General features: G+C 39.1%; 1 protein-coding gene across 1 annotated transcript in view; it reads left to right on the top strand.

Annotated features, from left to right (window-relative positions):
- Positions 1–2243: 2243 nt before the first annotated feature.
- Positions 2244–17575, top strand: part of DHX32 (DEAH-box helicase 32 (putative)) — a 26981-nt gene continuing 11649 nt past the window's right edge. The window contains exons 1-6 of the mRNA XM_013944948.2: positions 2244–2633; positions 7188–7381; positions 8895–9267; positions 11101–11346; positions 14129–14228; positions 14331–14489. Coding sequence (XP_013800402.2) covers positions 2364–2633; positions 7188–7381; positions 8895–9267; positions 11101–11346; positions 14129–14228; positions 14331–14489 — 1342 coding nt within the window. The 5' untranslated portion in view covers positions 2244–2363. The remainder of the gene's footprint in view (positions 2634–7187; positions 7382–8894; positions 9268–11100; positions 11347–14128; positions 14229–14330; positions 14490–17575) is intronic.

Here is a 17575-nt window from a genome sequence, read left to right as displayed (position 1 = left end):
AGGGCCCTGGATGGAACAGACGGACATCACAAGGTGAAAATCAAGGGCTAAAGATGCAAGATCAGAAACCAATACTCTGCAAAAAAATGGCAGAGCTACAGCAACGAGGCACACTGAGCAGCAACGAGCAACTGCTTGGATGTCCTAATTTGCAAAGGCAACCTTCAGTCATGCTCCTAAGCCAGCCTTTCTCTGGCTGTGCTTCTTAGACTCTTTGGTTGCCAGAGAAGCTGGCTGCAGCTGGCAGCAGTTGGGCTGATGCTCCAGGAAGAGGTTCAGAGTCACCAATCAGATACCTGGCCGCGGATCATGATATGCTTTTACATGCCCCATTTTAGCAAAGATAAACAACACAAACCAGCTGGCAGCCTGCTCTGTTAAAACATTCATTATCACGAAAGGAATATTAGTTTCATAATATTTGGTTTTCAAAGAGTAAACGTTCTTAATTTGGTAACTTATTTAAATTTGCTCTCTTCCTTTAAAGGTACAAAAAAGTAAAAACAACAGATTGCTGAGGTACAACCAGATATTCAAATTTGTTCAATGAACCAGACAATATTGCTGCCCCAATTTTTACATTTTGAAGAGAGTAAGTCTCCACTGAAGTTGAGGAAAGCAGAAAGCACATACTGCTGCTGCTGCTCATATGAAAAATGAGCAAAATGCAGGACAATTGTAATTCACCCGTTTACTTCATGGCACTTTTATCTACATTTCATAAAGAAACATCTGTGGGATTGTGCTCTGCCAGTCCCCTCATGACATTTAAGCTTATTGACTGATTTCAGCCACATTTTACAGAGGCCGAGACCTCAGTGATAGTGAGTTTACAAAGATTTTGGGAAAAAAGGCAGGGAGAGGATGTAAAACAAGAACAAGAACCTCCTTCGCCAAGGAAGGGTCTCAGGAAAAGCAGGTTCTGCCGTTCATAAAACCATTTGTTCCTCCTCGAGGGAAAGCTGCTGATCTCTGGTGTCTTCGCTGTATGAAGTGCCTATCTGCATGTGAACTAATTCAGAGTCACTGAGTACGGAAACTGGACGCTTGTTGCCTTTGCAGGTATCACGATTAACCAGGTATGTCCCCACGGATGGTCAGCAACGCCGGGGAGTGGGCAGGCGAATCACCTGCTCCTTCTGCCTCTCAGAGTTGCTCCTCCAGTAGCTCACATCTGGTTTTGGCCCTCAGGCTGGGCGGTTTGTCAGGCTCTGCTGCCAGCTGTTCTAAGTGCCAGTAATCAGCCTGTTTTGCGAGCAGCATATAATTAAACTTATCGCGTTTGGATTGAGATATTCAGACTGCTGAACAAAAGATCTTCTCCTATTGCTTTTTGCTTTTTGTCTTTTGGTTTTCTATGCTGCTGTCGTCAGAGAACGCATCACTAGGGTTGTAGCCAGTACGGTCCAAAGCCACGCAACGAGCAAAACTTGTAAGAAGAGGTAATAACTTTTATTGGACTACATGATCCAGGAAAGGCACACGAGCGCTGTGCTCATAGCCTCTTCATCAAGACGTTATCGATATCATTGCTGAACCACAGAGGTGCCTCCAGGACTAAAATAAAAAATGCCTCGTGAGGCTAAGGCCTCACAGGATTTCTGTTTACTCTGAATACACAGTGCACACAAGAAGACTCTTCACCACTCCGACTTGCTAACTAACACGCTGCAGCACGACAAAACAGAGCAACCGGCTGGCAGCTGAAAGCCCCCTTCCCGACGGACGCAGCTGCGGCACACGCGAGCCGCGCGCCCGGGGCCCCCGCGCGGCTTTCCCCACCGCCCGCGGCGAGCCGCTTTGTGAGAGGATTAGGCAGCCGCATGAGTGCCTCCCCAGCACAAAAACCGCCCCCGGCCTCCCGTGCACGGTCAGCCGGGGCGCTGACGCGCGCGACGAAGGTCAGGCGCAGCACGCTCTTCCCCGGCGGTTCTCCCGACCGGCCGAGCACCGGCAGATGAGAGCACGAGCAAACAAACTAGCTGTTGCTAGTGGCCTGACTCTACCACGCTGTTAAAATGCAAAAAGTAATCAGTTTCTGCTAAATATCTTTTTATTTAATCCCTGTTATCCTGGGGAGGTTTGTTTTTAGGACTATTTTTTAAATATATTTTCTCCAGGATCCTTTGGATTACTCAGCAACTCGAAGTGTGACAAACAGAAAACAAAGAGGGCACCAGGGCCCCGAGACCGAAAGTTAGCCGAACTTTGGAACGGCAGAGCTGGGAAGTATTACTCCCGAAGCAAGCAGGAATGGATTTCCTCGCGTTTGCAGGGCCCGAATGATCTACCGATACAAAGGACTCCTTCCGTAGCCTTCCGTCGCTGACGTGCTACTGCTGGGAATAACGTATCAAAGAGAGATGGAGTTTTTAACCCTTTCTCCAGAGATCCGCTGCTTTTCCGAATTACTTGACTCTAGTGACGGTGATGAAGAAGAAATGCTAGTATGTGAAGAAGATTTAGAACTTAATCCTTTCGATGGCTTGCCTTATTCTTCCCGTTACTATAAACTTATGAAAGAAAGAGAAGAACTTCCAGTATGGCGAGTGAAATACACTTTTATGGAAAGTTTGCTTCATAATCAAATTGTGATTGTGGCAGGAGATGCTAAGACTGGCAAGAGCTCTCAGGTGAGTATTAGGATTTTTTTTTTTTTTTAAGAACATTTAATATCATATACTTTTCAGAATGTCTCTTAATATTTTACTAATATCACAGATTTTTAAAACAGAAGAAAAATTTGCATTTAATTTACTGTTCACTGCTATTGTCCTTTATCGATATTAGGCACATTAATATCCAGACTCATATATTACTAGTATCTGGTTTCAATAAGTAGTGGGCTGCTTTTATGCTGAGTGCTGTTTTGTACTGCAATATAATAATTTCCAGTTCTCAAGAGCTGAGCTACAGTGCATGCACACACTGCTGCAGTGACGTTTAGCAGTTCTCGGAGCAGACACAGATGCGCAGCCGTGTATTGTAACTTGAAGTATTAAGGCCAGAGAGGGAGAGTAAAATACAAAAGGTGGCAGAAGATTAATTCAGTCAACTATAGAATTAAAATATATATATATGCTTATACATTTAAATTACTTTCTTCAAATACTTATAAACAGTTGACATGATTCATGTGTGTCTATTACAAGCTGTTATTACTTAGGTGATTTCTTTTAGGCTTTTGGACAAGTTGCGCACTAAAGAATACCACATTTCAACCTGCGATTGTCTGATACAGTGTTATGAACAAGTAACAAAAATCTCAGAACTACATCTTTTTATGTACTAAATTTATAAATGCCAAGCTCCTGAGCACTGAATGAAGAACACATTCATGAATAACTACTGTATTTTAAAATTTGGAACCAAATATACACGTAACCTTAGAAAAACTCTGTGTAAAATATTCTTGTATCTACCAGCATGTGCACTGTACATTTTTGTTTTGTTTGTATATCACAACATCATATCTCAACTTGAATACCTGTCTCTCAACTAGATATTTTTCAAACTTATTACAGAACATATCAGCTAAAATCCTTGCGTACTGAAGATATGGGTGCATTTCCACTGACTTTAGAGAGACCAGGGCTTAATCTAAGTACTTTACAAATTATTTCAAGTTACTTTAGTATTTTATCAGTAAATCATTCCGCTGGCAACTGTTTTGTTCAATTGCAGAATTTTCTTGGCTCTTCTATAGTCATGGCTAACTTCATCATTATAACCTCATCATACACATTGTCCTCACTCAATTCATCCTTATTCTAAACTGTTAAAACACTAACTGCTTTTTTATTATTTCTTTAGTATGCCAAACAATAATGTCTTTCCATATAGGGGCCTACACATTTATTTGTGCTTTGTTTTCTGTTTTATTTGGATTTCAGCTTCACTTTAACTCTGGCAACATATTAAAAGAGGAAGTAAGGAAACAAAGATGGACAAGAAACATCGCTTCTTGCATCCCCTATCTTTTGAGTGCTCAGCTAAAATACATGTCAGATGTTATACACTGAAATGACATGCATTAAATTGGTTGCTCTCTCTGGATCCCCTTTGATTAGTTCCAAGTTTCCTAGTTTTCAGTGGCGCATTGCAGCCTTTTCCACTTTCATGACATATACGTACCAGATGCCACAGAAGAAAGTTAATTGAAGTTAGTGGCTGTCACTCTCACCAGGCTCTGCACTCTCACCCCACGGATACAGCCTTGCAGTCTAACCCATCCTCGGCATATAGTTCCTCCTTGTGTGGATCAGCACTAGAGTGAGGAGATGCACATGGTTTCCCAAGGGGATTAATGCACATGCTAACAGAGGAATGATGGCACTGAAGGGAGTATGCTTTGGTGGACACAGACTTCTCTCCTTGTTTTAATCAGGCTTGTTCCTTTCTACCATTTCCTTCAGCTTGTTTTTGTCCAAATCCAGTTCTCACAAATTTAGCTTTTTGTTGTGGTCTTAGTCTCTCCTCCATCCATGGTCTCTGAGTCCTAGTCCTTCTCACATTCCTACCTGTCTCCTTGTCTGCTGAATCTCAGTCCACCCCCTCCCACAGTGTACTTATCCAGCCTTTCTTAATTTCCTCTTTCTCTCAGTTCTCTATTCCAGTATTTGATTCCCTGACCTGTAGCCTAACTGTTTGTCTTCTAGTCTCCATGTTTGCTCTGCCAATCACAGCTCTCAACTATCACAGTTTCATGGACTATAACATTGTTGGTACAGGAAGCAGAAGCCAGAACTGCTACTTCCCATGTGTTCTTTCTTCCCCAACTAATGCTGCCACTTGTGTTCTTACTATTTGGCTTAATCAACCTTCAACCTTTTTCTACATAGCCACACAACTTGAGCAGGAAGGTGTCCTGCATTTAATCTTGGGATTATGGTATTCCTCTTTGAGGGAGAAGTGACTCCCTCAGGCAGAGGAGAAAGAGTACAGATATTCTACTTCCACTTGCATGCAAGGGAGAGGGCAAGATCTCTCCTCCTCCAGATGTATTTTTAAAATTATAATGTCTAAAATGACATTTTAATGGGAATTTAATCTTGAGACTGTGTGTTAGGCATGGTCTTTCTTGGAAAAGCTACTTTTTGGTCTGTAACAGACTTAGGTATGCACTAGGCACTGCCATTCTCAGTATTTTTGACTGTGGGAAGTTCAAGGCACGAAGGCACAATTCCTGATGCCAAACAAGGAGAAACATATGCAATTTAGTTACAGCAAGACAAAATAGGCACAATTTCAGGATTTTAACTGCAGATTTAGGCATCAGCTGCTTCTTCTTCTTTTTTTTTTTTTTTCCTTCCTCTCTCTTCTGTCTCAATCTTTCCCTGAATATTTTGTCTATCATCGCATAGAAAGCCTAGTGGTGGAGCAGAGCAATGACTTAAACCTAAGTCTCCACATTTGAAACTAATACTCTAACTTCTGGACTATTCTTCCAGTCTGAGAGAAACAGACATATAGAACTTTTATTTAAAACTGACGGGCAATGTGTAGCAGCAATATACAATGCAAGCAAACCGTTAGGATAGTAAGGAAAGAGATGGTTAAATTTTACAATGCCTATGTGGAATTCAGAGCATATTCTTACTTGGAAAATTGTGGTCTAGTTATGATTAGTGCTATATCAGCACCAGAAAGAAATACAGTGGATTTTCAGACAAGTGATAACATTAGGGAAAAAACCTCTAAGGGAATGCAGGACTGAAATAAGGATGGTTATTTCTTAGAGAAAAGTGATGGTCATTCTCTCATTTCAGCTAAGAGCAAATACATTTTCAGCACAATACACAATTAATTTTTAGAACTCCTGTCAAAGGATATCACTGAAGCCAAGATCTCAGTTTGTCTCAAAACACAAATACCCAATAGGACTGTCAAACTCTGCTGTAATAATATACATAACAACCTAAGTCTGTTACCTCAGTAAGCAGGGAAGAATTTTGACATACATCATATGCTGAAATATGCGTGTTCATGACTGGGAATTAGGAGAAAACTTTCCTGCAGGTAAAGCTAGAGGATAACTTACTGTTGCAGGTCTTCTCATCACCTTTCAGAGTCTTTGATGCTGGCCACTGATAGAGATCACATATTGAACTAGAGGGATCATTCTTCTAACTGACAATTCCTATGTTCCTCCAAAAGAATTGTTATACACCTCCCGGATACACACTGCCTAAGGCCAGGAATCTTTTTTAGAGTAGCGGGTCCTTACTCCACCTCTTGTTGACTGTAATTTATACAAAGCAAACACTCTATGATAATAAACTACGTGCTAATGACTGCCAGCTCTTTTAATTGTTCTAAAACAAGTTTAACAAGATTTAACACTTTGCTGGCTCTTTTTAAAAGATTTTTAAAAACATAAATAACAAATAACAATTTTAAAAACATAAGAAAAATTATATGTAGCTGATGTTGCTGCACTTAATTTACATATGATGATTAATTAAAGTAGGGGGATTTGAAACCTAATGTTTTCACTAAAATAATATTCATAAAGATATTTTACATTCTCATGACAATAACACACTGATTTAATATTTTCCAATATTGATTTCCTACTGTAAACATAGAAATTAGAGTGCTACTGCATAACTTTTCAGAGCAGTTCATTTTCAGCTAGCTTTGTTTACAGACTTAATTAATCTGAAATTACATATATTTATTCTAGCATTTACCAGTTTGGAATCGTCTTCTTCCTGGAACACATTTCTTATGTCAAGTTCCTGAATATGATTTAGCAAGGACAGGTTTACTGCTGAGCCAGCTGAGAAGCCCTTGCCAGCAACCACACTACCACTGTTGGATCGAGCAGCAGAGATACTTGAGAATGACACTGTCAGTGTTACCTACTCCCCAGGGGCCAATTCTGTCTCTTTCGCAATACATTCAAACTAACCTGAGTCCAGTTGAGAAATTCCCAAATCCACCTTTTAGTTCATGTCACTCCAACTCTTGACTGTTTAAGAGATTCAGAGTCCTGACATTGATCCAGGCAGATAATTTCTGTCAGGTGCAGCTCATCTGCCAGTAGTCAGGCAGATGGTAAGAACCAGGTGCTCAAGCTGATACAGCTCCTCCATGCAAATTCCAAATTGTCTACTTCTTTTGCATTACAGTCTCTGCTAAATGTGTTAAATACTGAACGTATTTGTTTTCTTATTTACTTAAAGATTCCTCAGTGGTGTGCTGAGTATTGCCTTTCTGTCCACTATCAACATGGTGTAGTCGTATGCGCCCAGGTGCACAAGCAGACAGCAGTGTGGCTGGCGCTGCGTGTAGCTGATGAAATGGATGTCAATGTTGGCCACGAAGTGGGGTATTTTGTCCCATTTGAAAGCTGCTGCACAACAGAAACTGTCCTGAGGTTTGTATTTGTTTTTTAATCCCTTCAACTTAAAAGGTATGTTACCATTATTTGCAAGGAAGCTGCAAAAGTTACAGCTGACAGCACTTGAGTCCTTAGCTTTTTATTACACTACTCTACTAACTCTGTTAGCTCAGAGAACCTAACAACCACATGAGAACATTGCTGTAGTTTTGAAAGACTCTTGTCTTAATTATGGAAACAAAAATAGCAACACTGCATTATAAAGTTGTTTCTAATATTGCAAAATGTAGATATTGGATTTTGGTGATCAATCTATAAACTGCAAAAGGCCTGAAAGATGTATTATGTGCTAAATCGCAGTAAAGACTTTAAAAGGGTAATGTTACGATCAATGCAAAACTTGATTAGGCACCTTAGTAACTGCTGTATTATTCTAGCTTTTCTTTCTCTCTCTCTTCTGGTACAGGAGTGTTCATAACCATAAGAGAAAGTGAGAAAATCTATCACAAAATAAAGCTGGAATGTAAAAGCAATCAAAATACAGTCTACTTGAGATGGAAAAAATCATGGCTAGAAAAGGGTATATTCAGTAACAAAAGAGAAATCATTTAGGAGGATTTTTAAGGGATAAGAAAAACACCTAACATGTTAAATATGGGCTGACAGCAGCAACACAGGGATTCTGACTTTGAGCCACTCCAGAAGTTAGTAGAGTTCTATCAAATTACTTTCTTTGGCTCCTTAACATGGCAGGAACAAACAATAAAATCTAGATCACGAGCCTTGCCCCCAGCCACATGAGCTCACACTGATTTCCAGTGAAGCTGAGGGTACTCACCACTTCTGAAAACCCACTTCAACAGCTCTTCATTTTGCACGTCCTTTCTCTATCATGGAGAACTGTGTAACGCTCCTCCTGTAGCACACCTTCCCGCAGCTGCACGTGATCTGAAAGGAAGATGAATCCTATCCTCTCTTGTATGACAAAACCTGTTTCAAGAAGATTCAAAGTCCTACTGAGCAACACAGCAAAAAATAATATCCTTTTAAAAGAGTTTGTGTGGTAGGAATATTATGAATAACAGTGGAGTTACAGTATGAATTAAGCTCTCATCTTGGTTCCGGCACTGCCTCAGTGCGTGTGTACACCTCCTTTTACCTACCTAAAAGTATTAGTTCCTAGCTCAAGGATTAGTTACGGTATGCAATATGCATAGATAGTTTGGAACATGAAAAGCAATATAAGTCACGATCTTAAGGTACGAGTATTTCTTCTTTTGCCTACAGCATCCTTTCAAGCATAGCACCATTTAGTGTCATTGACTTTCACTGAATTTTCAGCCATTTAAAAATAGGTTTAAAAGCATAGTTCTTTTGAGACTGTATTTGAAATATAACTATAAAGTAGGCAGCAATTGTTCTTATTAAACCTTTCTTGTTAGAACAGAAGGAACAAGGTCTTTGCTGTCCCCAATACCCTGAATTAATATTATGCAATCAAATCTGAATATTCCAAGACATTTTGTAGTTTTCTGCTTTTATGTTGCAGATACTGTACAGACGATATGCTACAAAGGGAAATGATGTCTGTTCCTCTTCTGAACTACTACGGAGTCATCATCTTGGATGATGTGCATGAAAGAACTGTTTCAACTGATGCATTACTTGGCCTTCTTAAAGTTGTCTTGGTATCACGACCAGAACTGAGGCTGGTGATACTCACTGCTCCTCATATGTCCAGCAAACTGCAGAATTATTATGGTAGTGTCCCCTTCATAAGAGTGGAAAGCAAACACCGCACAGAGGTTGTATACACTTGTGGCATTCAGAAAGACCATTTTCTGTCTGCACTAAGACTGCTCTTTGAGATACACCATACAAAAGAGAAGGGTGATATTGTGATCTTCCTGGCATGCGAACAAGTAAGTTTCTGATTTTAACCGTTCTGATTTTAATCAAGAAACAGTTTACATTTGAGTTTTTATATGGCCTATAAATATCTTGTTGCTGGTATCTAAGACACTGGACATTGCCATAATAGCTCTTATCACTTCAGGTTCTTCCTGTTACCCTACACAGATGCTGTGGTATGCATACTGCTTTACAATAGATGTAGCACAGACTAACGCAAGGAACTACCAGATTTTCTGTAGTCTTAGAGAAAGGCCATCACTCTTCTCTGCTATGTGATACGAAAAGTAGCAAAGGCGGTATACTGTGACAAGGGCCATCGATGCAGGGAGCTAGGATACTGTAAACTGTTCTGGCATTGGGTATATCACAGTGTTACCACGTTATCACTGTTCTGTAGTAATGGACACATGTCCCGTTTGCATAAATGCCCCATTTCACATGAATTTTTTTAGCTTAAACCTGCCTACAAGTTCTTTCCATTTGCATTTTCATTTTTGGCTGCAAACTTCCCAACCGTTTGCGTACTCAAATGTCGCTCTGGAGGCGTTACAGATAATCCTGGTTATCAGCACAGATATGTCCATTCTGGACAGTGGCATCTCTGAATCCCTGAAAATAGCAGTGATACTCCAAGTTCACTGCTCTCAGGCTTTCACAATGATCAGGTCCTTCTCAGAAAATTTTCACAGTGTTCTATAGCTGTCAATCCAATCTGTCCATCACTTGTATTCAAATAAACAGTTTAAGACTTGCAGTAATTATAAATTGTTATTATTTTTACTTCCCGAGAGTGGCCTTTATCCTTTCACTTTGTACCATTATATCTGCTTTAGAACAACAAAGTGGCTGAATTCGTGGACTGAGTTTTTAAAGCTGCTGTTCCATTAACAGCTTAAGAACATATTCTTGACTTTATTAATCTTCACAGAATTTATTAACACATAAGAAAAAAAACCAATAGAATAACTTCACAATTTTTATATCTCCTTCAATATAATAGTTAAGGTAAAGTAGGCAAGTTTCTGCATACTTCGATTTTTTTTATATTTTATTCAGATTAGGAACATAATAGCAGTTTCCAAAGTGATTCAAATAGGGGCTCTGCCAGTTTAGTCCTTCCAGTGACAGGGGACAGTAAGGGTATGTCTCTGTGCTGACTGGTGCAGCAGAAGGGGGCTGGAGCAATGACTTGCTGTGATCTGTTGTGACTCTAGGAGCACGTGGCCATAGCGCATCTTCACCAGCAATGCAGCTCACAGCAGCTGCCAGTCTCAGGTGCACACCATGCATGCACAGAGAGCTAACTGCTGGAGGACATTACCACCCAGGGCACCCCACTTGCACAACTACAGCCATGAACTTCAGCTCCCCCATAAAACATTCTGAGGACACCAGGGATACGATAGATTTGCAGTAAAAGAACTCCTCTTTAGCCCTAAATCACCGATGCGGATATATACCCTAAAAGTCCTCTGTACATAAAGTTTAGTTCTCAGCCTTGCTATTACCATACTATATTTATGTACATCTGCCTTCCCCGGAGGTTGGTTTAGCCATGATTAAAGCTAGAGAAAAATGTTTAGAAAATTGCACAAGAGAAGATGACATTTCAAAAAACAGTACAGCCATTCCCTGGTCTATATATAGTGTGATGCAGTTATCTTGCCCATAATTCCATTCCATTTCTTTTCTTCGTTTAATTTAGATAATTCATGTTGGATTTAGTTGTTGCTATGGTTGGATACATAGTTAAAATTCACTTTAGAATAAATAAATGGGTTTAAAATTTACGGATTGAGATTTGTTTTTAATATTCATACAAATTTTTCTCCTGATTATAGGAAATTGAGAAAGCCTATCAAATTATCAGACGAGAAGAGTCTAATTTAAATCCTGACCTTGGAGAACTCATCCCAATTCCTTTATATCCCACAAAAAAAGACCTCATTCCCAAACCAAACCAAGATAAACAGAAATGCTGCAAAAAGTACAGAAGAAAAGTGCTACTAACCACAAGTTTTGGAGAATCTTTGGTTTGGATTAAAAACATAACATTTGTCATTGATGTTGGAGTTGAAAGAAGAAAGGTTAGTAAAATAACCAAAATCGGTAAGCCAACAAAGAACTATGCACAGATTTTTTCAGGGCAGGGGAAAGGGGCAGGGGCAGGTAATTAATTGTTGCAGATAGTTTCTACGGGATCAAGTATTTTTCCATTCTTAAGCCAGATTCCCCAGCATTTTTCCAAATTCAAACTACCAAAATATATATAACTATTTCACAGACATCTTATGTGAAAACAAAGTAAGAAAACACAGTCACCTCCTAAATTCAGTCAGCAGACAAAATTTTCAAAAATTTCTAAAACCAGAATAACACTCACTGCCAAAACTGCCACTCATTTGGGCACCAAACCAATTGCATCACACATCGTAAACCTTAGTTTTGCCCCATCAGTTATAATTATTTCTTCAGTATTGCTAACAGTGAAATACAATCAGTTCTTGGCTATCTATTGGCAGATTACATGGCTTTATGGATTAGCCACATCCGTTTTTTCCTTAACACATCTGCATGCAGTGAAGTGCCACAGATCACATAACACAGGCCATGACGTTCACACAGGGACCCGCTTCTTTTTAAGCTGCTTCTGCTCCTTCCAGATATGTGCTTGCAAGGTGCTCAGGTCACATACCAAATGTCCAAATACCTCAAAATGCTGCAACTCATTGAAATAATCTGTTACCATACTTAGTTCATTTAAATATGTCCTCAGTTCTTGTTTTCCACCCTGCATTGGGAAGGACTAGTTCAGCAGCAGAACTAAATCTCTTCTTTCTTTGTTTATACAAAACTCACGTGAAGCCCTAAGGCATGTGTGATTGTGTAGAAACAATCCTTATACAAACCAGAAAACTGCATTACTGCGGACTTTGTAAATGTCCTACTTTTTCTACTAGTCAAAAGAAATATTCCAGTAGTAGGCAACAGAAATGAAGTAATACAGTTGCTTTATATAATCCATGATCTAATCACAAAAATTGAAGTTAACAGTTCCTAAACTTTTGGATTAGGGATTATTAATCCTGATTAGCCTTGAAGGTTAGGTGTCGCAGTCCACGGGAGTGACGGGAAAGAATCATACGCATTCACAGAATGCAGGTTCAATTCCAACTTTATTCGGCAATTTGCCCATCTTATATATGTTTGTGCAGTCGTACACTTTGCTAGGCCAATCACCATGCAGATTATGTCACAGGTAGCCAATCATGGCACCGATCACGCACGCAGCGGTCATGCCTTGTACCTTGCTACTTATTTAGCAAAGCTATCTTACCCTTAACCTTGGTTCCCACTGGCTTCTGCTAGTTTATCTGTACTTTCTCAGGATGTATCATTTCCAGCTGCACCAGTGTCCTTGGTGGACTACTTCAAAGCACGTAGCAGTGGCTATAGCCTGAGGCCTAAGGCTTCAGCAAATTTAGCTACTAATGCTAAGCAAGTTGTGCTAAGCAATTAATCCTAAACAGTGTTAGTTCCATGCTCTATATCTCATATAGATTATTGTTCTGAAGCACCGCAAGGGCCCCAACAGTTAGGTTAGGCAGAAACTTGGGAACAAACACTTTCTCACATTTTCATTGCAAGAAAGTGTGTATTGCACTGTCACTTTTAAGGCTTTTCATTTTGGGGTGTGTTATAAATTAACTCAGTCTCAAGTCAAGGAAAAAAATTGTCATCCTTTTTTTCTGAGAGGAACTAAAGCCTAAAAGCAGTTTTCAATTAGACTATGCATAACCTAAATTATTGCTGAAACTATAGCTGTTTTCGATGAATGAATGAACCTCACTTCCACTTTTATCTGTAGCCCAAAGTGAGATTCAGTGTTTGCAGACTTCCGTGAATCAAAATATGAAGTGATGGAAACTAATTTGTTTCAATACATTCCTGATGGCCTTCAAATCGCCTCTATCAATAACACAATTTGTACCCTTTAATTCAATTACTTAGTCATAGCCATTGAAAATTAGTTATCTAATACTCATTCCTCAGTGATTCAAATTGACATTCAATCCATATGGCTGAAAGTCAATTCAATGTAGAGGGAACAGATGAAGTTACGTGCAGAAGGAAATCTCACTTAAGTCTTGTAGTTGTGATATATGCTGAATTTACCCAGTGGGAAAGAAATTTCATCTGTCCCCTGCACTGAAGCACATCTTATCTTTTTGAGCAAAATTCTGCTTAAAGTAGACATGGATGATACAGATAAAATGACTAAAAAGTTGCCTTATCTAGATGTTGCGTGTCTTGCTATACACCACAGAAGCTTATGGACATCCTCTGCTGGTCATGAAAGTAACTCCATCAGCTCCTTAATTTAATCAAAACAAAGGCTGAATTAAGAAAAATTACAACGGGGCACTGTATCCCTTTACATCTTTGTTACAGTCCCTGTTTCCTATGCTGGATTGATAGATTTCGGCATAAGACAAAAATCTGGAGTTATGATAGAACAGAATGTTATCAGACAGTATCAGGACTTTGTCATAGGAAGAAATAAATGATCTTTCTGGATGTTTTTCTTGATGATACCATGGATACAGTACATGTTTTGTGTTTTAGCAAGGTGCATTTCTTCAGAAAAAGACATTCATCTTAGAATATACTTAGAGCAGCTATTGAAAAACTTAAGTCTCTGTCAATTTATTGAAGTGCTGACTGCTCTCATTTCAGAGGCAGTGAAATATGTAGTATAAAAAGAAATGGAACCGTTACTACACATTCTGTAAAATAACCTAGACAAAAATTCAGTACAGACCATTAATATTTGTGTTGTCTGATGCTTAATGTCTCTCTCATTTAAAGGTATACAATCCTAGAATCAGAGCAGACTCTGTTATAACGCAGCCTATCAGCAAAAGTCAAGCAGAGATGCACAAACAAATTCTGGGAATGTCTCCATCAGGTAGAATTATTAGCTCAAAATTCAAATTCATTAACCTAAAGTAATAATAAAATCAATGCAACGATTCAAAAAATAAGGTAATTTTTCCGAAATGTCTTCCAGGAAAACTCTTCTGCTTGTACCCTGAAGAATTTACATACAAAGAAATGAAACCACATCTACCAGCCAAAATACAGGAATCAAACCTAACTAGCATGGTTCTCTTCCTAAAGAGGATGGATATAGCAGGCTTAGGACACTGCGACTTCATAAGTAGGCCAGGTAAAGATGATGCGGCTATCTTCCACATGTTTTATGCTTTGCTGTTATTTAAAGATTAATTTTGCTGTTATTCGCAGTGCTGATTTTAACAAATAGGACGTACTTGCAATATTACTGCTCCTGCTTTTACCACTCACCTGTTAGAAACAACAGTTCTGAGTGCAATAGTTGCACTTGGAAAAATTGTAGTGTGTGAACTGCTTGCTCTGAAAAATACCAGAAAGTATCTGAATGGAATTGAATGAAAAAAAAAAAAATCATTATTCAGAATATCTTCTCATCTAGTTTTCATATTATTTTCCTGGAGCCTACAAAGAAAATTTGGGTCCTATTGTACAAGGCATTGTACAGATATCTAACAAAATATACTCCTTTAATCAAAAGTGTACAGTCCAAATAAACTACTATTGTTACCTAGGAGATACATTTAGAGAAGATCAGCTTTGTTCTGATCCTCCAGCATCTCCTTTCTCAAATTTAAAATAAGCTGTTGCTTAAGGATAATATTATTTATAAAAATAAATGGAAATAACTTTCAAAGCTAGGCAGAGAATACTCTTAACTTTGAGGTAGAATGCAAAGAAAGTGGTTGCTTTTTTATTTTACTGAGTTCATTTTTGTTTTATTTCACTAAAAGGATATTCTCCTTTGTTCTGACCTACCACAAAATCCATGTAACACTGCAAATTCTGCTGTGGATTTGAAGCCAGTTAAAGTCAGAAAAATAATACCACTGATTTCATTGGTTTAGGGATCATGTGCCTTTATTGCTAGCTTTATTTATGATAATTTTCCAGTGCAAAGAGGAAGAATTCTTGCGTTGTCCTCCTCATACATATACACAAAATTAGAACAATCACTTGTCCTCACCATGTCGTGCATCATAATTAATCAGTAGCAAAGAGTTTAATTTCCACTGCTGGGTGCTGTGATAGATTCTAAGTGTAATTTTTAAGTGGAATTTGTTCTACTTTGCCCCTGTGTGGCTGCCTAGTAGAAACATGTCTAGTACAAGTGTGAAAATCTTTGCCAATCTGACTGGTAACTAATGCAAGACAGAGGAGGATCAGATGTTACCTCCACTCCTGACTCCAGGAAACCTTCACAGAAAATGGTTAGGGAATACAGTTGGCTTCCATTCAAATCTAGAAAGTGTTTCACTTAAAAAAAAAAAAAAAAACTAAAATATATTAATATACTAATGTTTTGAGTGGATATGAAGAAAGTTGTTCTTGAGCAGTCAAACAAATTAGTAAAGTTACTTTAGGAAAAGCATTCATTATTTTTGGATTTAAAGGCACAATGGAGACACGGTATTCAGGAGAAAAGGTAGAAGCATTTAAGGATTTCACAGACGTAGGAATTTAAGTTTTGTCTGTATTTTTGAGATAATGCAGCTGAAGAAGCGATATTGCTGATGTGTACAAAACTGTAAAGGCATCTGATGAATGCATCAGTTTTACTTGTACTGGCATCAAATACGAAAAAGTTACTGCTAACTAGAGGACAAGTGCAAGCTCAAGGTATTGAAAAGTTTGAGGCATTATTGTAAGAGTGTGAGGAATGTTAGATAAATTATTGGAATAAAGAAAAAAACCCAAACACTGTGGGAGTTAACTGAAAGGAGGTGAGAAGGTCTGTAGAATTTCCTGGCCACCTTCCTGTCCTAAGGCCCTACATAACTAAACATTTTAAACACTGTTTTGATTGTCTAGTAGAGCTCTTCCAGTTTATCCTAGGATAGATCACACAGAAGTGTTGCCCTGTGGCTTTCTTATTTTCACTTATGAGTGGGCAACCAACCACCTTCCAACTAAACCTTAAAAAACATCCCTACCACAATTCTCCAGAGACAACTGTAATGTTCAAACTATCTGAATACAGACGGTTTGAAATACCTGATGTAAAATACTTCTGTCTGACAGAAGTAGGACTACCGCTGTGAGCACATTTACAAAGGGAGATAGTTATTTTACTAGGCCAGCTGACAGAACTCAAAACACATGCCAAGCGTTCAAGCAAATAAAATCTTCTTCTGACCCTGTATCCCCCCTGCTGACCACCTGATCGATGGTCTCGACCTGGAAAGTCCACGTTTTCTTATTCTGTACTGAGACAGCCCTGACTTGCTGCACACACTCAATTCCACGCAGGTCAGCAGTGGTTACCTCCAGCAGAACCAGGCAGTGACTTTAATGTCACATCACCCTTGCTGCCCGGCTCCAAATACTGCTGATACCCAGCTGAAAGGAAGCCCTGACTGATGCATCAATAGCCATAAGGCCAAAAGGATGCAAGGCCAAAACCTTCCTGGATTATGTACTGCAGAGGAGTGTTGCAGGGGAGGCAAAGAGCTATCAGAAATGAAAAGCGTCGAGGCCTCTCTTATGCAAGGGATGCTAGCTTCCCTAGAAGGCTACGTTATCCTTGCTGCAGTCTGTCTAGTTACATAAGCTTTCTGTAATCTGCAGTGAGGAGGGAGTTTAAGGAGGAGGAGGAGGGATTTCCAAGATGGTATATAGGCCTAAGTAAAAAAAGGTGAGCAACAAGCTCATGAAATGAGTAATGAGGCTAATGAGGCTTCTCTGACCCTAAGAAAACTCCTGTGGAGAAAAGTTCTTATTTACTACCAATGTACACAAAGCTAATTTGTCCATCCTCAGCTAAAAGCGGTATAAATTCAACTGGACAAAAACAAAAAAAAAAAGACATGGTAGTATTTCTGTGCGCTCTACTCATTTGACTTGCCCAAATAAGCTGCTGTTCAGAATGTACAGATACTGAAAACATAATCAGCCTTGCAACTACATTTCTCCCCAGCATAGCTTATCCTGGACTTGACTATTCCATATCTCTTCAGCTCCTTGGACCCAATTTCCCTTTAACTAAAGGGAGCACATGCATAGCAGCATCTCCCATATGCCACTCACACCAAAACAAAAGGCCACAGGCTTTGCTATGAATCATTCTGTTCAGTTAACATTCTGAAGTTTTCCTTGCAATCAAAACAGATGGAGGTATATTCTTTTTTTTTTTTAATCTAGGGAGAATTTCTCCTAAACAAAATAGTATTTTCACTGAGGTGT

The sequence above is a fragment of the Apteryx mantelli genome, chromosome 7 (assembly GCF_036417845.1).
Source record: "Apteryx mantelli isolate bAptMan1 chromosome 7, bAptMan1.hap1, whole genome shotgun sequence".
Lineage (NCBI taxonomy): Eukaryota > Metazoa > Chordata > Aves > Apterygiformes > Apterygidae > Apteryx > Apteryx mantelli.
Note: the sequence above shows the minus strand (reverse complement) of the source record. Positions and strands in the feature narration are given on the sequence as shown.